Source organism: Chanodichthys erythropterus, chromosome 21 (genome assembly GCF_024489055.1).
Source record: "Chanodichthys erythropterus isolate Z2021 chromosome 21, ASM2448905v1, whole genome shotgun sequence".
Classification (NCBI taxonomy): Eukaryota; Metazoa; Chordata; class Actinopteri; order Cypriniformes; family Xenocyprididae; genus Chanodichthys; species Chanodichthys erythropterus.
The window spans coordinates 4253307-4276705 of NC_090241.1; the positions used below are offsets into that span (position 1 = coordinate 4253307).

Genomic DNA, 23399 nt, shown 5'->3' on the forward strand with positions numbered 1-23399 from the left:
TCGGTCATAAATATACTTATATAGCATTTTAAAAGCTTTGTCATTCGTAAAGAATTAATGTAGCTAACGAATGTTTTTTCCCTTTTCTTTGAAACATTAGAAGGTCATTTCATTTGAAAAATTCAAAAATTTGTCCTACGATAAATCGCAAATCTTCCAAAGAAATGCTGCAAATATAAATATCGCCTCTGAATTATTAGAATTTTTCGTTTTAGGATTTAATGAAATGGTGTAAGCCTGAAATAATTCACTAGAATGAAAACCTTCATAAGCAAATTCGAAATTTTAATAGAACATATAGGCCTACATCGAAAGTAAATCTTAATGAGATAACGAGAGAAAATATATAATAGTTAGGTTTATTCAGCAATACACTATGAGAGAAGCTTAACATATAATGCAGTGCAAAATCCATAACATCATAGAAAACAACGATCTGAAATATATAAGCATAATGTTAAGAATTTGAAACCGGTTGCACGTAAACCTCATGGACATTATTTCAATATGAAATTAATACAAAGTGCTGGAGAAAGTTAATAGCTCATAACGAATTCCATGCATACTTTCTGAACTGTAAAAAAGCGATTCATGTCTTAATAACAATAGTATAATTCACTACTCGAAATCATAAACACAAAAACGTGCTCTATATCCATTCTGAAGTCTGAAATGTTGCAGGTAATCCTCTTGTAACAATCTCTATACACTATAATGCAGAACGACTTCATTAGCTAGTGGTTAAAGTACCTTGTCGAAATGATTTGGATCTCTTCAATCATTAGGCTACATCTCGCATGTGTGAAGTTGTATAGAAATGCTTTGCAGGTAACATAAACAATATGACGCGTAACAATACAAATACACTTCCACCACGCCGCATTTTTTTTCTGAATACACTTTAAACAATCAGAAGAATAGTCCAATATTTTATCCTCAATATTTGAATAATCTATCGATATTATTTCCTCCGCGGTTCTCTTGAACAGGACTGTCCCATGCAGCCGTGCTCCGAACATAAAAAAAAAATCCCATCCTCCAGTTTCATTCCTTCAAGTCCGACACAGTTCAGCTGCAGTGTTCAGAACGGCAGAGTGTCATGAAAGAGTTTGTCAATGATCGCAGGCGTGGGGACCAAATCCTCCAGTTTCAAGTAAAAGATGCGCTGCAGTCCCTGCGTGCACAGCGCGCGCACCTCCGGCAGCTTCTCCAACAGCTTAGACAATTCACCACTGCAGGACACCTGCTCCTTCAGACAGTTTATTAGCTTGTTTTGAAGTTCTTCTGTTTTCTTCGGCTCTTTTAATCCGTGTCTCTCTATATAAGGGGATAAAAAACAACCCGTCAGAGGTCTGAAGCATCCTGTGCATCACTTGGAAAAGGTCAGACATGTCTTACCTGTTACTATGGTGAGAGCGGCTATGCAGGAGAAGGCAGAGACATCTATGCTCATGCTCTGAAGGTTGGAAGAAAACTCAACGATAGAGTCGATCCACTCCCCGAAGCCTCGCACACACTGCAACTTGTGTAAAACCACTCCATTGCAAAAAATAAGTTTGTCCTCTGCCAGGTTAGATCTAAAAAAAAAAAAAAGAGAGAGAGATAGAGATTATTTGTCTTCTTTCGAAAAGTATCCAAACAGCGAGTTCTGTTCAAATCATGTCTGCTTACCTGTAAGCCAGTCGCAGCACAAAGAGTTCAAGGAAGGCTGACTCGAAAAGCAGTTCCTGGTCGCATTTGGGAAGGTCAGCAAACCCGGGGATTTTTTCGGCCCATCCGCGAATGATGCTCATCGAAGCAGTGAGAAGATCGTAGAACTGCTGAATGTGCAGAGATTCATCTCCTCCACTGTGATACTCCGGGCTCGTCTGAAACTAGGATTTAATACAATAAATGCAACATAATAATAATAAATATACGTCCATAAAACAACATAAGGCAACTCATAATTGTGTGAAATTGTTAATTGAATTTTGAATAATTGCATGCGTATGATGCTCACTTTCGAGTAGTCCAGCCGGGCCATAGAGGGGTTGGAGTCTATATGCGCTCTCACCAGGGCGTTCAGCAGATTGACGGGTGTCATAGAGACAGGGACGTCCTGCGGACTTTTAGGTTTGGAGGGGAGGCGACCTCTTCGACCTTTTAAACTGGCTGTTCTCACAACTGTAAAAAGGAGAGGGGGAAAAAAACATATTGCTTAATGCACCACAATATGAAACAACACAATAACAGGCTTGATAAAACAGAAAAAGTGCTTGACATTACCTTCCTTTACCATTCCTACGACCAGGCACTTTTGAAAACGGCAATACTGGCATCGATTTCGCCGCCTTTTATCCACAGGACAGTTTTTGTTCGCCAGACAAACATATTTGGCGTTTTTCTGCACCGTGCGCTAGAGGGGAACAGCACAGCGTATTAATTGCATACTCAATTCGCATGGCAACAACTTGAAGTTACAATAGAATAGGACACTCCAACCCAAAGCTGTGTAATACATTCAAGGGCCGGACAAAGCAGACATTCGGTAAATACAGATCCGTGGGCAGCCATAATTTGGGGTCCCCCGACGCTCTCTCCGCGACCCCTCTTGTCGGATTAGCGAGATTATTCTATCACGACGGTGACATAAAGAGCTGTCTTAATGTCACCGCTGGGAGTTCCGTTGCGCTCGGTTAGGCGCGATTCGACTCTCAGCACAAACCAATTTCATTCTAATGGTGGCGGAGATGAACGGAGGTGTCCCTAGGTGCGTATTGGGTCAAATCAATACAACTGAGATAATTAGGGGTAGCTCATACTGTAGACCAGTTCTAAATCATGCCTCTTCTTGTTCAAATGTAGTTGAGCCGGTAACCAAAAGGTTATAGGTTCAGACCGGAACAAATGTTATCCATGAACTAAAGGTTCCAAAAGAGGGTTTTTGGAGTGGTGCCATAGAAGAACCTTCTTTAAAGAACCATTTTTATAATCTAAATAACTTTTTTTTCCACTATAAAGAACCTTTTGTCGAATGGAAAGGTTCCAGGGATTCTTCATTAAACCATCGATGCCAATAAGAGTAATTGCGCAAAATAAACCCAATGGATTGGTTAAAAGATCTCTAGTAAGAAGTGATAAACGTTGTACCTTGAAGAAGCCTTTGCACCCCTCGCATGTGCGCACGCCGTAGTGCTGGCAGGCTGCGTTGTCCCCGCACACAGCGCACAAACCCTCGCTGGACGGCGATCCTCTTGCCGGGGGTGAGGCCACCGGGCTTTCCAGTAAGGGATGTCCGACGTTAAGCGAATGGGATAACCCCACAGCGTGCTGTTTCCTCGGAGGTCCCGGTAAAGCAAAACTGTCCAGCGCACGATGCGCACCCGGGGTGTCCGGGCCCATGGACACGTGCAGAGATCCATCGAAGCGCATCTGACAGCTTGACATCGGCGTGTCAACAGGAGACTGCTTGAACGAGAACAACCGAGACATCGCGCTTTTCCGCTGCTGGTCTATCATGTGTGAAGTCGCAAGATAGTTCTGGTGAAAGCTGTGAAGGGACCCGCTGTCCTCCCACGTGTGGTGCGGAGGCGCTGGGAAACTGGGCGACTGGGAGATGTTTGGGGACGATGGTTTATAGTATATAGGTCCGGTATGGGGTATGCTCTCCTCAGCCTGGTGCGGCTGATGATGATGCTGCTGCTGCTGCTGATGAGGATGATGATGATGGTAGCTGTGTGCGGGTATCTCCTCCACCTTGATGGACAGCTGATCCCCAGAGTGGGACATTTGGTAGAGGCAGGGAGGCTTCACGTCGTAGCTGGAACTGTAGGTGTCCACAAAGGTGCTGAAACTGGGGAGCGAGGAAGTGACAGCTATCTCTGCGTTAGTCAGGTCCATGCTAAACTTGACAAACTCCGGGGTTAGGAAGTCGCAGTTGTACTCTCCCGTGGTGCTGTAGCTGTAACTCTGAGATGCAGGGCTGGCTCCTGGAGGTGATGTCCCATACTGAGCCTGGACGCAGGGCATGGCTGCAGTGTTAGAGAACTCAATTGTAATGGCTTTCTCTGACAGGGTGCATGATATTAATGTTTTCAAACTTTTGAAAATATGTATACGCAAATTCATTACTTTTTTTTTCTATGTGTAAGATGTAGACATTGAAAGAGGACTTTCCATCGGAAAGTATGTGTACATGCAAACTTAGTTTACCTCCGCACACCTGCTACTTCTATCTCTCGTGGAACAATCTCTGAAGTCAGGGCTCTTGTGCAGGTCGGTGTCTCTCCGTTCGTTTGCGTTTCTGTGAAATAAATATTTTATCATCAATTTTCTTCCTACATATATCTAACACTTTAAGCGTTTCACTGCGCGTAATTTTATATTTGACTGAGATCAAGGCGCACAGATGCCATCAACTCAACATTGAAAATCTACTTTAGATTAAAGATTAAAATGGTAAAAACTAAAAGTTAAGAAACGCTCATCATGTATTTATAGTATTGCTTTACAATCTTGCCACAAGTTCTGAAAAGCATTTTTATGAATCTTTTCTCTGTTACATACCTCAAGTCACTCTATTAGAAGAGATGCCAATTATGTATCCATGAATCTGTTCCTGTTGATAGAAGTTCCGTTTGCATGTAGAGCCGCTGTCTCTGCGCACCTTACTCCTTCGACTGCACGCGAAGACTGGAGCCCGAGCGCAATGTGCCTTTGTTTATGAGAACTCTGAATGCCACAGCCCACGTGCTAAGAGGGCGTGACGTCAGGCGCGTCAACTCTTGACGCGAGCTGATCACTGGACAGAGGCACTGTTCTTCAGCGCGCTCAATGCGCACTGTGCGCAATTCAATCCTCTGCGCGTTTGCATATGCGGGACTGTCCACTAGGTCAAATGAGTTGAATTTCCAACACATTATCTGTTGCGCAAAATCATTTCCAAATATAGAAACCACCTACACGACACGAGATCAGATCTCACTCATTTAAAGCAACGAAATGGATTTGTGTTGTTGTTGTTGTTGTAGAATAAGCTATTTGGGGAATCGCCAGTCAGCATGGACATAACAAATCAAAGATTTTATCTTCTGTTTTATCATATTCATAAAGGCATGCATGCAGCGATGACTGCTGGCAAATGAAATGTTCTTTTTTAAGCACACCTAAAAAATTAAGAATTACATTAAAATTACAATAATAAAAGTGTGCAGAGCACAAGGCATTGCTCTGCTATTGCAATATTCTTAAAGAATTGAATGGAAATTGTATGCGGGGGAAATCCATAGGTTAAATTAGTCTTCTTTGCCCCTAAACAAAAAGATTAAAGTAAAGAGAAACTATATAAGCATAAATATTTCGCATTGTAAAAGTACAAAATCGTTTTATCTCTTTGCATCTACGGATGCAGGACTAGAAACAGTTCAAAACAGTGACGCCACTTCTGTTTCTACCTGCATCACGCTCAGGGAAAGTTTCAATAGATTAGGATGTGTTTCATCTGATTCCATTGCTCTCTCTGAGCGGTGAAGGGTTTCCATTGTGAGAAGGGAATCCCGCTGTAACAGAGGCAACTTTGTTTGGACTGAAGCGAGCTGCGTCATCGCTACGTCAGCAGCTTCCAACTCCATGACGCGTGTTGCGGTCGCGCTGAACTTTTTTAGGCTGAAGTCTCACCTGTGCAACTGATACGATAAAAAGCCTTGCTAAGAAAAAAAAAATAATTTGAAAACATTCCAAAATGCACACACAGTGCCTCACTTAACCTGTTGTTATCTATTGCATAATAGAGGAAGTACAGAATTAAGAAATAAATTGTTCTTGTTTGTACATCAGTTTTTTGTTAAATTATACTTTGAGTTAAACAGTGTCTTGGGGTGTGTTTGTGGACCTTCTCTCTTTCATAAAAGATGGTCTTACAAAACGCCTTTCTATTCCAAGTGCGACTACAATTAGACGCCTGTAAACGCCTACCAAAATATGATTGGACGAAAGCTGTGAATCCTCTAAGCTGATTCGTCCATCCACCTGTCTGTCAAATACTTCCTGTCATTGTACTTCCTGGATTCCTGACTAAGTAACATTGTAACATCACAGTTGATACCTTCACTGTCCATGCTTTTCCTTTATAGAAATCATCATCATCACCGTCGCCAAAATCAGTAAGTAAAAACCAGGAGTCTCGCCGTATTATTTGCTGTTTTAATTGACGTCGATCGTCGAGCCTGTCTGGTCTATTCTTGGATGCGAGCCACCCGCGGTTGCTCCAGCCCATATTGTGTTAATATTTGCATTACAAAATGCTTTATCGTCAGAAAAAATAATAGCTGTAGGCTTTGCTTTATGTTATCGCACGATGTAGGCTGTTTGCATCGTATTCGGTCTGATGTTTTGACTCGCTGTCTGTAGCCTAATGCGAGTTCATGTGATGGACTGGATGGATTACATCAGTATTCATCACTGTTCTGTTGTTTTATTACACTTATTAAGTGAAAATTATTTGATGAAGGATTGAAAATAATATTGAATTTGGCCAGAATCAGGCTAAATATTCACACTCCAGCTTAATCTTATATTCATTTGATTCTCTTACACGAGCTGGTCAAATAATAACCTGTAAGATCCACCTCTCTCTCTCTCTCACTCTCTCTCTCTCTCTCTCTCTCTCTCTCTTGCACATGGTTGGCCATAAACGGACCATGCGGGACAGGCGTGAATTCAAACAGTGTAGTAAAATGACTCATTCACTTCCTCTAGTATCATGTAGTGATATGACTTGCATCCCTACCTGGAGCATTAGGTCGATTATAGCTTTACTTTGACCTTCACCAGAACCTGTCATACAGTCATTTACACAAACAGGACTTGGACAGTTGACAGTTGTGAGTTTGACACGATTCTGATCAGCTGTTACAGGTTTGATTTATTATATCATGCCAAGGTCAGTGAATGAGACAGGGAATTCAGTGCTTTGTTTTATTTTCTTTTTAGTTTCTCAATATGACTAATACTTACATAATGTACGCTACATGCCCCCTCATTACCAGAACTGCAGTTTTGTTAAGTTTATATGTGCTCTCTGTCTAGCTTTTATGACTTATATTTTCTGCTATACACTCTCAGAAAAAAATGGTACAAAAGCAGTAACTGGGACGGTAGCCTTTAAAAATGTTTTAGGTACTAATATGTACACTTTTGTTACCAGTATGTACCTTTGAGGTGCTAATATGCGACCCTGGGCCACAAAACCAACTTTTTGAAATTGAGAATTAAGCTGAATAAATAAGCTTTCCATTGATGTATGGTTTAGGGCAATATTTGGCCGAGATACAACTTTTTGAAAATCTGTAATCTGAGGGTTCAAAAAAAAAAAAAAAAATCTAAATATTGAGAAAATCGCCTTTAAAGTTTCCAAATTAAGTCCTTAGCAGTGCATATCCACTCACAAAAATATTTTTTTATATATATTTACAGTAGGAAATTTACAAAATATCTTCATGGAACATGATCTATACTTAATTATTTTTGGCATAAAAGAAAAATTGATAATTCTGACCCATATAATGTATTGTTGGCTATTGCTACAAATATACCCATGTGACTTATGACTGGTTTTGTGGTCCAGGGTCACATACGCACTCTTTAGGTCCAAAGATGTGCCTTTTAAAAGGGTACTGCCCCAGTGACAGCTTTTGTACCTTTTTTTTTTTTTTGAAAATTTATTTATAACTTAAATATTTGAGAACTGCTCATTTTAGTTAATTAAGTTGAATTTCAAGACACCAGAAAGGAGGCAGTTTTGAAACAAAAAAAATATTTAAATAAAAATTATTTAGTCTTTTCATTGCATATAAGCACTGGACACAATGTCATCAGTTTGGCCAGATCCTTATATTTTTTGTTTAAACTGTATACATGGAAATTACACGCTCAAAAATGCTGGGTTTAAAAACAACACAAGTTGGGTTAAAAACGGCAAACCCTGCGCTTGGGTTGTTTAAACCCAGCAGTTGAGTTAACTCTTTGCCCAACTTGCTGGGTAGTTTTATTTAACTCAACTATTGTATAAAAATTATTGTATGGCTGGCTTAAAATGAATCTAAAATATGTTGGAAATTAAAAATCAGACACATAATTACTAGGCAACAATAATAATCAAAAGGTGAACATTTATTAATAAACAACTTAATAAATGTTTATTGTTTAATTATTATTCATTAATAAATGTTCATTGATAAATGTTAATTTCGGGTTCACTTTAAGCAAGCAATACAGTAATTTTTAAACAATAGTTGAGTTAAATAAAAACTGCCCAGCAAGTTGGGTCAAACATTTAACCCAACTGCAGGGTTAAAACAACCCAATCACTGTGTTTTTTCATTTTCATTTTCAACCCAACTTGGGTTGTTTTTAACCCAGCATTTTTTAGAGTGTACATTTGTCATAATAATGTGTAATCTACATTATAAATATACACTACACTATGCAAAAAAGATGCGTCTGTAGTATAACAGAAAAAAACAGGACATGGAAAAAAATATTATAATTTTCTGAATGTTTCGAAAAGCACTTCTTAACTCTTTGCAAATCTGTTTCAGGGATCAATGGCTTTCAGAAAGGCAGTGAAAGGAACCCTAATAGGGGGCGGAGCTCTAGCAACAGCCTTCAGCCTATCACAGTTCTTTGAATACAGGAAGAATCAGGTATATATTTACAGTAAACAGCATCAGTGTTGTTGCCCTGAATGTAAAGTTAAATTGGCCGATTCTTTTGACAAACAGGCTACCAAGCATTTTGTTTTCACATTTCACATCCATACAGTGACTCCTACAGGTTATAGCGCAGAATACACAGAGCGCAGCTGTTCACACCCATCTGTACCACAGCATGTCTTGTCCTGACTCAGGAATGTGTGTTTACACAACCTTAAAGATATATCAGCTCACACAGGACAGAACAGTGTTTTGTATCAGTTTATATCTATTTATAACTATTCCCTATTTGTTTGTTGTCAACATTTCATAAATGAGTGCGACAAATCTTATTAAGATTAGACCTAGCGAATCCAGATGCATTTACAAATCTCATTTGTACCTTTAGGTATTGCTTCAAGTCTCCAAACTTGTTCCTGTTCTCTCTCTGGGGTGGGCTACCGTATTAAAATCAGGTTTTGTTTGCTAAAGGGAGATTACACTTGAACAGTGATACACACATTGTTTAAAGGATCTCTCTTGAATATGTAATCATGAACAATCTGATCCCCATTCACGCCATCAGGGAGTGTGTCACACACCATGTTCTGTCTGTATTTAAACTAGTAAGAACCCCAGGGGTCTCGTCTGTTTAGACGCTATACCAAATAACGGAAGGTCAAGTAGATTAAGATAATCAACAAGGCTTTCTGAAACAAATGAAGGAAAAAAAAGACAGACCCTTGAAGAGCAATGGGAGTCCTGATTTTCTCTCTCATCATTTATTTAAATCTTCCCAAGCCCATTTTGTCCATTATCTTGCATCTCAACTGTTCCAATCCCAATGAAACTCCAGGGAGCGAGAGAATTATGCACTTTGAAGGACGTGGTTGCCATGGAGATTGTCGCTACACGATTAATTCGGACAAAAAAAACAGTTATGGAAGATCTATCTAACCGAGACTTGTTTATTCAATTTACTGATATGATTTGAAGAGATCACCTTCACGTCACATCTGCATGCCATGTTAAGCGTTTCACTGACGCAAACTTTTGTTCTGATGTCTCTCCATTTATTTATGTTTATTTGTCCCTTGTGTCATCTCAATGCAGCCTAAATGGGTAAGCAAAAGTCAAAAGAGAAAGAACGAATCTTCTTTCAAAAATTGCTTGCAATCATGCATGTGGCAGATGCTAATCTCTGGGATTGTGATGTTAATTTGTTGAGCGTGTGTGTGTGTGTGTTAGCGAGCGCCTGTTTGTCTCCTCTATGGCAAGGGCACTGTTATAGTCTGGCTGAAGTATCACTCTGCGGTGGCCGATTGCGTATTTGCATGAAATTCTCTGTTTCCGTCATGCACTTGTCCTGATTGCAGGACAGCCTCTCTTAATAGTGTGCGGATGTTTTAAATATGTCTGTCCTTGGAAATAGACACTAATTACTGAATCTTGTTTTTACATGCTATTACTGTCTAAATTGCAAATGTCTGGGCTCATTTGGTCATTTGCAAGTCAAATGGACCCTACGGGCTTTTGGGGGCAGATTGATGTAATCATTTAGGCCAAATGCTAACGAAATAATGAAAAAAACCTTTCATCATGGCTAAAACCCTCGACACTTAGCTCCGCCCGGGCTTGTTTTCTCTTCATTTGAATTTTACTTCTGAGACTTTTTTTATTGGCCTTCTTGTGACTGATAGATTGGCAGCTGTTCATTCACAATTTCATACTGTTTGACTTTAGTTTGGGGACCAATTCTCACTGTTAATTGGTTGCTTATTAGCTTGCGTATTATTGGCTGTTTTATTAGTACTTTTAAAGCACATATTAATGCCTTATTCTGCACGACCATATTCTACATCCCTTAAAGTGATAGTTCATCCAAAAATGAATATTCATTTGTTCCAAACCTGTATACATTTCTTTTTTCTGCTGAACAGAAACGAAGATATTTTGAAGAAAATGGGTAACCAAACAGGTGATGGACAAAAAATACTATGGGGACCATCAACTGTTTGGTTACAGACATTCTTCAAAATATCTTCTTTTGTGTTCAGCAGAAGAAAGAAACTCACATAGGTTTGGAACAACTTGAGGTGAGTAAATGATGACAGGATTTTCATTTTTTGGGAACCTATCCCTTTAATCCTACCCCATACCTAAATGTTATCATTACAACAACTACCTTAATAACTATTAATAAGCAGTAAATTAGTTTATTGAGGCAAAAGTTGTGGTTAATAGTGAATATGTGTTCCTCAAACTAAAGTGTGAGATTCATCGAAAAGAGCAGTTGTATTTTGGGATTTTATATACCTAAACTGGTATTTAGCATAAGGATAAAATATTAAATATTGTTGTCTGTTATGTGTGGAAGCTTGTTTCCACCATGAAATAAAAAATAAAAAAGGTAATTCGGATTTTTTTATCTCACAATTCTGACTTTTTTCTCAGAATTTCGACAAACTCACAATTGTGAGTTATAAAGTCAGAATTGCTTGATATAAAGTCTGAATTGCTTGATATAAAGTCTGAATTGCTTGATATAAAGTCTGAATTGCTTGATATAAAGTCTGAATTGCTTGATATAAAGTCTGAATTGCTTGATATAAAGTCTGAATTGCTTGATATAAAGTCAGAATTGCTTGATATAAAGTCTGAATTGCTTGATATAAAGTCTGAATTGCTTGATATAAAGCCAGAATTGCGTGATATAAACTTGCAATTGCGAGTTGACTTTTTTTTCTCAGAATTGCGAGTTTATAACTCACTATTCTGAGAAAAAGTCAGAATTTTAAGTTATAAAGTCAGAATTGTGTAATAAAAACTCAATTGCGAGAAAAACTAATTCACTCACATTTCAGAGAAAAAATGTCAGAATTGCAAGTTTATAACACGCAATTCTGACTTTATAACTCGTAATTGAAAAATAAGATTCAAACTCGCAATGGCGAGGAAAAAAGTCAGAATTGTGAGTTTATATGACTTTTTTTCTCGCAATTCTGAATTTTTTCTCAGAATTGTGATATAAATATATATATAATGTCTAATTGTGAGGAGAAAAAAGACTGCATGTTTATATCTTGTAGTTCTGACTTTATAACTCACAATTGTGAATTTATATATCTCAATTCTGTTATAAAAACAGAATTGCATAATAAAACTCACAATTGTGAGAAAAAAAAAAAAGTCAGAATTGCTAGTTTATATCTTGCAATTTTGACTTTATAATTCGCTATTGAAAAAAAGTCCAAATTGTTAGATGCAATCTGGCAATTGTGAGAAAAAAGTCAGAATTATGAGATAAAAAGTCACAATTACCTTTTTTTATTATTTTTTTATTTAGTGGTGGAAACAAACTTCCATAGTTATAATAATATTAAAAGTGCAAATTGCCATAAAGAGTGACCATGTCATGAATGCTAATTTGAATGTTTTTAACTCTCTTAAAATTAAAACTAGACCTGAAACCTAGATGTCAACTGAAATAACTGAACTAGAACTCTGATAACCCAACACTAATTTGAGATTTCCAATAATGCATCCCACTTAATTCCTATGTCTTGGCATGGTGACTAACATAATTGTTTCATGAAATATATTGTATGTTGTCTTGATGTGGGGCGATTAATATGAAAAGTGCATGATCAGTGCTTCACTAGTACTTTTATAGACATCTGTTTAATTGTCTTGTTTAATGAATCTTATTTAAACTTAATTTACGTCTAAATATTATTATTATTATTATTTTTAAGATCAATCCAGAAAAATATTAATAATTGAAAGGTTTGAATCTAGAATTGTAAAAGACTGTAATTTTACATGCAGTTACACAGTAAAGCTTATAGAATATCAATTCTGGATTGCATCTTTTGAGAGCCTAACATCTACTGTAATGCATTTGACCGCATTGTCACAATGTTCTTTTTTTGTTTTGCACCTGCTGGATGTATTCAGGCCCGGCTGGCATACGTTGAGGCGCAGGGCGAGCTAAAGGTGCCGTTTAAAGATGCTCTCCCAACAAGAGCTGAGCAGCTTTCAGCACTGCAAAACACAGAGGAGTTTGACGTCTTGGTGGTGGGCGGCGGAGCCACAGGCTCAGGATGTGCCTTAGATGCTGTCACACGAAGTATGTACTGTTTTTGACAAAGTTTTTCAATATTAACCGTGCATGAGTGTGTTTATTGTGCAGGTCAGTTTCAATCCAATAATGGATCCATATGCATTTTTAGTGTTCATTTAGTTTATTGGGTATATATATATATATATAAAATATAAGGTGATGATTTATATTGGATTTTGCAAAGTCTGGAGGCAGACAGAATGCGCCTGGGTGCAATAAGCATGTTGTGATTTTACAGAGATGGAGAAAGCCATATGTAAATGACAGCAGCTGCAGTCTAAATATTTGGCACCATAAGGTCTTAAAATGCCAGTTCATTGTCTAATCCGTTCCTTACCTGTCTTTCTGCCCCCTCGTCCAGATCTGAAGACCGCCCTGGTAGAACGGAGCGATTTTTCATCGGGCACCAGCAGCAGAAGCACCAAGCTCATTCACGGAGGAGTCCGCTATCTGCAGAAAGCCATCATGAAACTAGATTATGAGCAGGTGAAGGCCCCATTTTTCCCTATTTGCCCCTAATATTTTAGAAGAAGGATTGCGAGGCCGCTTACGCCACCACTGTGACATTTTGAGCAACTATCAGACAGACAGAGAGAAGCACAAACATTTAGTAGATCTGAGGCATCAGTGTGGAGGATGAATAACTAAAACTTAGCTGGACCATCAACTGTTTCAGTAAGTCTGATTATAAGTACAATGAAAAATGATGCTGTAAATTATAATTGGAGATGAAAGATTTTAAACTGCAGTCAAAATCGGTTGTTGGCCAAATTTAAAAACTATATATTTAAAACAGGGTTATTTAATTAAGTAAAACTAAATCATAAAAAACATTTTTGTAACTTGAAATAAAATGAACGTTAACTGAAATAAAATATACAAAAACTTATTGTATTTCAGCTAGTTGCCAAGGCAATATTTCTTATTTTCATATAGTTCAAATTAATGTACTGAAATAACTAAAACTAATAGTGTAATAAAAAATTATATATATATATATATATAATATATATGATACGAAGTAAAATGACTACGAAAATATATGAATATAAATAATTGTATATATCAACATATGCAGTCAAAAGCCTCCAAATGAAGATAATACAACAACTTGAGTTTTTAGATTAGATTTTCTTCAATTTATGACTAAATTAACATGGTTAAGATTAATTGAAGAAATCTTTATATTTTGTTCTACAACATAAATTACATGCATTTACATCTCAAATATATCCTGAAAATATATGTACATGAATCCTCTGGACCCATAAATGTTGTTTAACAGCTTTATTTCTGCCTTCTCAGTACATGATGGTGAAAGAGGCCCTTCACGAACGTGCCAATCTGCTGGACATTGCCCCTCACCTGTCTGCACCTTTACCTATAATGCTTCCTGTTTACAAGTAAGAAAACCAGTTTATCTAATTGCTACTTTTTGTTCACTAATTTACAAATCAGACAATAAAAACACTTCATTAAAGAGAAAAGAGGAAGGAACATATGGGGCTTTGATGGCAGAAAGTTAAAGAGAAAAACTGGAGACGTCCTAGATACATAAAATACAGTTTTTGTATATAAAAATGAAATGGCATCGGACCTTTCATATGGTCACCCGCAGCAGTTGGTGTTCGGAAATTCTCTGGATCAATGCTGAACCTCTCGCCTGCCCAGTCTCTGCCCCTTGTCATTCTGGGTTTTTAAAGGATCTTCCTGTCCTTACCATCATCATTACTAATTACTCGTGGCATTTATGTCTTGCTCTGATATTTAAAGCAGCCAGAGAAGTGTGAAAGGGTCACAGAAATGAGAAACCTCAAGATTACATCATTTGCCTGTCAGGTTTTTTTTTTTTTAACATAAAACAAATGTCACAAGGTGCTATATGACTTAGCGGTACTTGGACAAATCCAGTTCTGCCCATGTTCAACCATATCTATTTTAATTATTAATAAACCTGGCTAAAAAAGTGCTTAAACCAGCCTGAGACCAGCTTAGCTTGGTTTACGTTTTTTTTTTACCTCACTAAATCCTTGTTTGTATATTTGAATGCAGTCAGTACATTTGCTGAATTCATTTTTCTCAGCCATGTTTGTCAGCAGAAACAGAGAGTAATAGTGTGTTATTTTTACTGGACATGTTCTAACCAGGTGGTGGCAGCTGCCGTATTACTGGGCCGGCATTAAAATGTACGACCTGGTTGCTGGATCACACTGTCTGAAGAGCAGCTATGTCCTGAGCAAGAGAAAAGCGCTGGAGCTCTTCCCTATGCTGAAGAAAGACAAGCTCGTGGGAGCCATTGTCTATTATGATGGTGAGCAGGAACGAATCTAAGATTTCAGTCTTGAGTATGATCTGAAATATGATGTTCAGAGCTAGTGTAACTATGCACATTTTCTTTTTCTTTCTCATCTCTGTTGGCCAATAATCATTTTAAAATGCTAAAAATGAATGAATTTACTGGAGTAATTTTATATTATAAAAGTTCAAAAGTTTGGGTAGGTAAGTTAAGGCCGCAATTATTTAAATATGGAAAATACTGAAAAACTGTAATATTGTGAAATATTATTACAATTTAAAATGAGTGTTTCTGTTTTTAATGTATTATAAGATGTAATGTATTTATTTGTTTAAATTTTCAGCATTCCTTCAGTCTTCAGTGCCACATGATCCTTTCAATAATCATTTCAAATCACTAATATGCTGATTTGGTGCTTAAAAAACAATTATTATTATTATTATTATTATCTTCAGTGTTGAAAACTGTGAAAGCTTGTTTCCGCCACTGAATAAAAAGTATCAAAGACAATTCTAACTTTTTTCTCACAATGGCATGATATAAACTCGCAATTGATTTTTTCTGACTGTTATAAAGTCATTAATTAAGAGATATAAACTTGCAATTCGGAGAAATTGGTCTTTATAACTCTCAATTGTGACTTTATATCTTCCAATTTCAATAAAAAAGTCAGAATTGCAAGTAAAAAGTCAGAATTGCGAGTTTATATCCTACAATCGTACGTTTATATATCGCAATTCTGACTTTATTTCTCGCAATTGTGAGTTTATATCTCACAATTCTGAGATAAGAAGTCAGAATTGCGAGATGTAAACTTGCAATTGTGCAAAAAAAAAGTCAGTATTGTGAGATAAAAAGTCGCAATTACCTTTTTCATTTTTATTTAGTGGTGGAAAAAAGCTTCCATAGAAAACAGTTGTTCTGTGGAAACTAATATTTTTTTCAACATTCTTTTATGAATAGAAAGTTCAAAGGAACAATTTATTTGAAATAGAAATATTTTCTAACCGTATAAGTGTCTTTCCTTTCACTTTTGATCGATTTTAATGCATCACTGCTGAATCAAGGAAATAATTTCTTTAAAAAAATCTTTCTGGCCCCAAACTTTTGAATGGTAGCATACATACTACAATAACACATAATGCCACATTTAAAGACATTAAAAGACTAGAGGCAAACATTGTTATACCATTGCTAAGCTTCCCAACATGACCTCAACTGGAAAAAACAAACAAAAATCTTTCACCTGCTTGGAAACCTTGCTGTTAGATAAACAGTGCCGTTTTACTGGTATCATTGCTGCCATAAAACAATTCAATCTTCTAGATGATATTGCTTTTCTCTTTTCATTATTTACATATGTGACCTTTAGAGAACAATCAAATCGAATTGAGCTGTGTTTCGAATTGAATTGCTGTCAACCCATAGATTCGCACCCTGAATTCAGAGGTATATTTCTTGTTACAGGTTTGAATCTGACTTTTTAAAATAATTTATTATTTGCATTTGTTTGCCAGTAGTTGCATATCAGTAACACTGGCTTATTGATTGCAGTTAATTTTGTGATTTCACTGGAGTAGAATGCTGACGCCCCTGCTAAATAGGGTCTAGCCTAGCCTATAACAGTGAGAAATAGTAGAGGAATATTGTTTTGCTCTTTAAAACAATACAAATTTTTCTGAGTATTGCTTTTGCTAAGCATGTGATAGAGAGAATAAGGAGAGAGATATTTTCTTTTAGTGAGCCAATTCAGTTCAATTCACATTTATTTGTATAGTGCTTTTCACAACTTAGATTTAGAGTAATCTTTTATCAGAAGTGACTGTATCAAAGTAATGTCTATATGGCAGAAATGTACAGTTTTAAGATAATAAAAATCATTCGGTTAGCTAACATGAAATAATTTAGGCAGAAACAATGAGCTCATTAAAGGGATAGTTCACCCAAAAATAAAAATTATCCCACGATTTACTCACCCTCAAGCCATCCTAGGTGTATATGACTATATTCTTTCTGACGAACACAATAGGAGATGTATTTAAAAAATATCCTGGCTCTTCCAAGCTTTATAATGGCAGTGAAGAGAGGGGTGAGATTTTCAAGCCCAAAAAAGTGCATTCATCCATTATAAAAATAATCAATATAGCTCCAGGGGGTTAAAGGATTAGTTCACTTTCAAATGAAAATTACCCCAAGCTTTACTCACCGTCAAGCCATCCTAGGTGTATATGACTTTCTTCTTTCTGATGAACACAATCTGAGGAATATTAATAAATATCCTGACACATCTGAGCTTTATAATGCCAATGAACAGGGGTCACGAGTATGAGCTGAAGAAAGTGCTTCCATCCACATCCATCCATCATAAACATGTGCTCCACATGGCTCCGGGGGGTTAATAAAGTCCTTCTGAAGTGAAGCAATGCATTTGTGTAAAAAAAAAAAAAAATCAATTTTTAACAAGTTATAAAGTAAAATATCTAGCTTCTGCCAGACCGCCTTCCATACTGGTGTTGCGTCAGTTACACTTTTTCCGTAAGTTGAATAAGGAAGGCCTAGGACGTAGCGTGAGCTTTTTGAACTGTTTTACACTTTCTTTGTACATTGAATACGGAAGGTGATCTGGCGGACACTCAATATTTTACTTCATAACAAGTAAAGCTTGGGCTAATTTTCATTTGAAAGTGAACTAATCCTTTAATAAAGGCCTTCTGAAGCGAAGCAATGTTATTTTGTAAGGAAAATATTTAAAACTTTATAAACTGCATCTGGCAGACGACCGTATGCAAGTTGACTTGGGGCACAAAAGTAACCCGTGACGCAGGTTGGAGTTTCGTAAGCTTAGACGGCTCTTGCAGTTGAAACAAATAGGGCTCTGCAACAAACTCAAGTTCTTCTTCTCTTTTATCGAAATCCTCTGACATTTCTCTTTAAAAATGATCCTTTTAGACTTGTAATTCGTGACCGGTGTTTTGTTTTGCTCTATCCTCTGCACTTCCACATTCGTCATTACGTAATGCGTCGGGTCAGAGTTCACTCTTCCTCCGCAAATAGATGCGTACGGCCATCTGCCGGAAGCTAGTTATTATAGTTAATTAAGTTTTAAATATAGATATTTTTCTTACAAAAACCCTTCGCTTTGCTTCAGAAGGCCTTTATTAACCCCCTGGAGCTGTATGGATTATTTTTATGATGGATGAATGCACTTTTTTGGGCTTCAAAATCACGCCTCTCGTTTACTACCATTATAAAGCTTGGAAGAGCCAGGATATTTTTAAATATATCTGATTGTATTTGTCTGAAAGAAGATAGTCTTGGGTGAGCAAATCATGGGATAATTTTCATTTTTAGCTGAACTATCCCTTTATTAAAAGTTGTGATCATAATGATCAATTCATGATTTGTTCTCATTAAAGCATCATAACTGTTGTCATTTGTTGTTTTATGCAGCAATAAGTGCAAGCTCATTTGTCTCTGTGACATTCCTGCATAATCTCTGGAAAACCGCCACCGGCTGTTGCGGCCAAACTCGTTGTGCCCGTGTCTCTGTTGGCCCGTCTGCTCCCTGTGCCGCCCGAGGCTGCCACCAGGCAAAACTTCCATATGTTCCTGGTTAGTCTGGGTGTGCAGAATGTGTCCCCTTTATTCAAGGTCCCGTCCGGGGCAGCACAAGCCCCGCCCTCCAACCCTGCCTTCCGGTGCTTCCTGTCAAACTACATTTGGCCCACACCGATACACACGGTCCCTCGCAGGGTGCGCGGGCAGCTTATATTCAGGGGGAGTGCGGCGGCTATCTGAGCAGCGATCTGTCACATCGCGTCCATCTGTGGGAGAAACAGAGGCGAAGAGACGTCTGGATGCTCTGTTCCCTGCCGCGGCGCGTTTACGTGCCGCCCAGTGACTGCGTTAAAAAGCGTCTTAATTTGCGTATGTATGTGTGTGGAGAATCGAAACCAGCGATTGTAATGACAGTTTAGAGGTTTTATTCGTTCTTCTCCCCACGTCCGTCCCCCCCCACACCCACCCACCCACCATCCCTCCTTCCCCTGGGTTGTCAGCCGGCTTTTCTCTCCAATTATTCAATCTGGAACAATCACGGCCGTGACATTTCCGAATCTGACCTTCTCCGCTGGAGATCGCAGCCTGCCTGTCGCTATTTGCCTCCCTCTATTTCTCTCTCTCTCTCTCTCTCTTTTTCCCCTACTCGCATCGCTTCTTCTGCTCCTGTCCCTCATCCTCCTTGTGTCCTCTCTCCCTTTTCTTTCTTTCAGTAGCCTATCTCATCCACCCGTCACATCCTTCCTCCGCTATGATATGTCATTCATTCTTTCTGTAGGTCTTTTTTATTAATCTAATCTGACGCTAAAACTCCCTTATCTGCGTTTTCAGTCATTTGTAATGTCACGGTTTCTTTATTTCATTATAATTTTGCTTGCAGCACAAAAGCCCTGCTCTTTTCGCCATACCTGCGAGCTGTACTCGAATAAACATTCAAGCTCAGCCAAGCGTTTGCTATCTGTGCTGCGGGACATAGCTTTCCGTGTGAGCTGTGATTCGTCCTCTTATTTGATATTAACAATATTCCAGCATGCATATGCGCACATTATCCTTCTCAACATGGATGTTTTCCCTGCATCATGATTCGAGCGCAGAGCCGTGAGCTCAAACCCAGCCAGCACAGGTTCATGGGATCTCTAACAAAGCATGCTGGTGCCTTCACTGCACATTATTCTTTGAGAAGTGTGCCCTTTAAACAGGCTTCCTGCCTGTGTTATTATTTTATTGTCTGATGGAGTTGCCCCGAGCATGTGTTAGCATTAGACATGCTTACGTAGGTTACCTATCCCTCTGGTTCTTTAGCATTGAAAACACTGAGGCGTTTTCTAAATCTAGAAGCTCTTTAGTTGCCGTAATAGAGTGATATCGCGTCGGCTTCAAGGTTTCCTGTAATTCATGTTTCAAATGTGTCTGAAATTGTTTAAATGCCTCGAATGACCCTATAACAGTATTGAACACCGTCACTCCACTTAAAACGTTGCGGTCATGAAGCAAGTCTTAAAGGGATTGTTCACCCAAAAATGAAAATTCTGTCATCATTTACTCAACTCAAGTTGTTCCAAACCTGCATGAATTTCTTACTTTTGCTGAACAAAAAAGAATATATTTTGAAGTAAATGGATAACCAAACAGGTGATGGACCCCTTTGACTTCCATAGTATGAAAAAAATAAATAAAAATACTATGGAAGTCAGTGGGGCACATGAAATAAATTCATACAGGTTTGGAACAACTCGAGTGTGAGTAAATGATGACAGAATTTTCATTTTTGGGTGAACCCTTTAACAAAGTGGCCTCTGGCATGTACACTAAATCATTGTGTACCTACTTAACCACATTTTGGGGACAAATTTGCACCCAAGAAGTGAGCTAAATCTGACAAAATCTTCCAAAACCTCCTTTTGAAGGCATCCTACTTTGTAAAAGCGGTAAATAAAGAAAATAAACAAAAAAAATCGTGCAGAAAGTTTTCTTTTAGGGTTAAAGTTAGATTATAGTATTTATAGTGTGTGTGTGTGTGTGTGTGTGTGCGTGCACAGTTTATATGATTTACGAGGACACAGATTTGTATAATGACTGTTATTACAACATAAACGTGGTTTATGAGGACATTTCCTCGAGTCCTCGTACTTAAAGGATTAGTTCACTTCATAATTCAAATTTTCTAATAATTTACTCACCCCCATGTCATCCAAGATGTTTATGTCTTTCTTTCTTCAGTCGAACAGAAATGAAGGTTTTTGAGGAAAACATTCCAGGATTTTTCTCCATATAGTGGACTTCACTGGGGTTCAACGGGTTGAAGGTCCAAATGTCAGTTTCAGTGCAGCTTCAAAGAGCTCTACATGATCCCAGACGAGGAATAAGAGTCTTATCTAGAGAAACAATCTAAAAAAAAATTAAATTTATATACTTTTTAACCACAAATGTCTCATCTTGCACTACTCTGTGATGCGCCACGCATTACATAATCACTTTGGAAAGGTCTCTATCTCAATGTCTCCTCCAACGACATCATTGTTTTACTTTTTTTTTCTTTTTTTCTTTTTTGTAAAGGCCATTTGACTTATTCTTTGCACGTTCCTTTTGCAGACACTGGATTGGTACTTCTGCTTACGTCATGCGTGACCTTTCTAACATGATTATGTAATGCGTGGCGCATCACAGAGTAGTGCAAGATGAGACATTTGTGGTTAAAAAGTATTTAATTTTTTTTTTTTTTTTTTAGATTGTTTTGCTAGATAAGACTCTTATTCCTCATCTGTAGAGCTCTTTGAAGCTGCACTGAAACTGACATTTGAATCTTCAACCCGTTGAACCCCAGTGAAGTCCACTATATGGAGAAAAATCCTGAAATGTTTTCCTCAAAAACCTTCATTTCTGTTCGATTGAAGAAAGAAAGACATAAACATCTTAGATGACATGGGGGTGAGTAAATAATCAGGAAATTTGAATTCTGAAGTGAACTAATCCTTTAAAATGGCTTTAAAAACATACTAAACAGTATTTTATTTTAAAAATGCAGAAAGTTTTCTGTGATGGGTTGGGTTAGATTTAGTGTAAGAGGATAGAAAATACAGTTTGTACATTATAAAAACCATTACGTCGGTGGTAAGTTAAGAGGTGAGCTAAATCTGACAAACACATTTTTAGAGATTCTAGTTTTATGGGGAAAGTGTTTCAATGTACTGCAAAAAAGTTTTTTTTTTTTTTTTTAGTTTTAGCTTTAGGGATGGTACTAATTAGCTTTATTTAAATGAAGTATAAGTTCTATACTTAGCTTACTACGTTTATTCCTTTTCAGGACAGCACAATGACGCCCGTATGAACCTGGCCATCGCTCTTACAGCGGCCCGTCATGGTGCTGCTATCGCTAACTACACAGAGGTGGTTCATCTGCTAAAGAAACCAGATCCAAAAACGGGACAAGAGAAAGTTTGTGGAGCCCGCTGCCGAGACATGACCACAGGTGAGATATGCCCATCCCGAAAACTAAATGATCTATTTTAGTGCAAGAAAACTGACATTTTTAAGTTTCAAAAGGTGCGGTCGCATTAGCGAAATTTGCAGAATTTTAACTGACATAAAAGGTACGTTGTCTGTTGTCAATGGTGTCACGATTTATGAAGCACAGCTCAAACAGAAGTCACTTTCAAACCAAGCAGGTTTCTGACGGTCAGCACAGTGAATGCACCTGACCGACTTGAACAAGTTGCGAAATCTGCGTGGGGAAGTCTTTCGGCCTCATACACAATTTCAGATCGAGTGGATTCCTATTGAAATGACTGGATTTTGCCAAACAATGGTAAACGTGACTGCATTTAAATAATCAAAATATTGACAGAGATCTTAATGCAAGGTCTGCATATAGATTTCCACACAAACCAGTGTTTTCTCATCACCTTTCAGTTACGCTTTTAAATTATTTGCTCATAATCCTTTTATGAAGAGATTTGTCTTCCATTCTTAGCAAATGACCCCTGAGGTCAGGTCAGCGGTGTTCAGTTCAGAGTAACACCTCGCTGTTGTTTGCAGGGCAGGAGTTTGACGTTCGTGCCAAATGTGTCATCAACGCTACCGGTCCCTTCACTGACTCACTGCGCAAAATGGACAACCAGAAAACTGCCAACATCTGCCAGCCTAGTGCAGGAGTGCACATTGTCATCCCTGGATACTACAGGTACCTCCCTGAATTCTTCAAACTTGTTCTACTTCGTTTTTCCTCAAGTGTATTTTTATGGTGTTAACCGCGTAGAGAGAGATGACGTACGTCTGTATCCTCCTCGCTGTTATAGCCCAGACAACATGGGGCTGCTAGACCCTGCCACCAGTGACGGCCGTGTCATATTCTTCCTGCCCTGGGAGAAGATGACTATCGCCGGCACGACAGACACGCCCACTGAAGTCACAGCCCATCCCATCCCTATGGAGGATGACATCAACTTTATCCTGAACGAAGTCCGCAATTACCTCAGCCCTGACGTAGAAGGTAATATTACCCTGCCTATACCTTCTTTTGAGTGGTTTTAAAATGTGACATGCTGACAGTGCTACACCTAGAGCAAAAAGAAAACTTAAAGTCTTTTTAATGCACGACACTACAGGGGGAAAAAAAACCTTTGTTTTTCAGACTAGTCAAAGAAAACATCCAAAATGCACTTTTAAGTGTTTATTTTATTGCACTTTATCTATTTCCGTCTGTAGATTTAAATTTCAACCCTGGTAAAAAAAACAAAACAAAAAAAAAAAC

The 23399-nt window shown here is 38.0% G+C and overlaps 2 protein-coding genes across 4 annotated transcripts in view; one reads left to right on the forward strand and one right to left on the reverse strand.

Moving 5' to 3' along the window:
• Nucleotides 1–306: 306 nt before the first annotated feature.
• nr4a2b (nuclear receptor subfamily 4, group A, member 2b) lies at nt 307–4663 on the reverse strand. 2 transcript variants are annotated; one of them, XM_067374884.1, is made up of 8 exons: nt 4549–4663; nt 4195–4285; nt 3133–3996; nt 2269–2398; nt 2003–2166; nt 1672–1874; nt 1399–1577; nt 307–1317 (listed from the first exon to the last, which is right to left on the reverse strand). In XM_067374884.1, exons 3-8 carry the CDS (start codon nt 3880–3882, stop codon nt 1082–1084), a joined length of 1662 nt encoding a protein of 553 aa, XP_067230985.1. In that variant the 5' UTR covers nt 3883–3996; nt 4195–4285; nt 4549–4663; the 3' UTR covers nt 307–1081. The 2 variants fall into 2 exon arrangements, with proteins under 2 accessions (XP_067230985.1, XP_067230984.1); XM_067374883.1 differs by having other exon boundaries at nt 3133–4013.
• Nucleotides 4664–5996: 1333 nt separating this feature from the next.
• Nucleotides 5997–23399, forward strand: part of gpd2 (glycerol-3-phosphate dehydrogenase 2 (mitochondrial)) — a 39697-nt gene continuing 22294 nt past the window's right edge. The window contains exons 1-9 of one of the 2 annotated variants that reach the window (XM_067374881.1): nt 5997–6143; nt 8580–8684; nt 12630–12801; nt 13157–13281; nt 14101–14198; nt 14943–15106; nt 21954–22118; nt 22685–22829; nt 22945–23138. In XM_067374881.1, the coding sequence (XP_067230982.1) occupies nt 8586–8684; nt 12630–12801; nt 13157–13281; nt 14101–14198; nt 14943–15106; nt 21954–22118; nt 22685–22829; nt 22945–23138 (1162 nt within the window). In that variant the 5' untranslated portion in view covers nt 5997–6143; nt 8580–8585. The other variant, XM_067374882.1, reaches the window with a different exon arrangement.

What these genes read in the sequence shown, in the direction of transcription:
- nr4a2b (XM_067374883.1), bottom strand. Translation starts at nt 4,011, where the DNA reads ATGCCCTGCGTCCAGGCTCAGTATGGGACATCACCTCCAGGAGCCAGC. An exon ending in GTGCTGCGACTGGCTTACAG is followed by an intron (nt 1,578 to 1,671) that starts GTAAGCAGACAT and finishes TTTTTTTTTTAG; the next exon opens with ATCTAACCTGGCAGAGGACA. An exon ending in CGCTCTCACCATAGTAACAG is followed by an intron (nt 1,318 to 1,398) that starts GTAAGACATGTC and finishes CCCCTTATATAG; the next exon opens with AGAGACACGGATTAAAAGAG.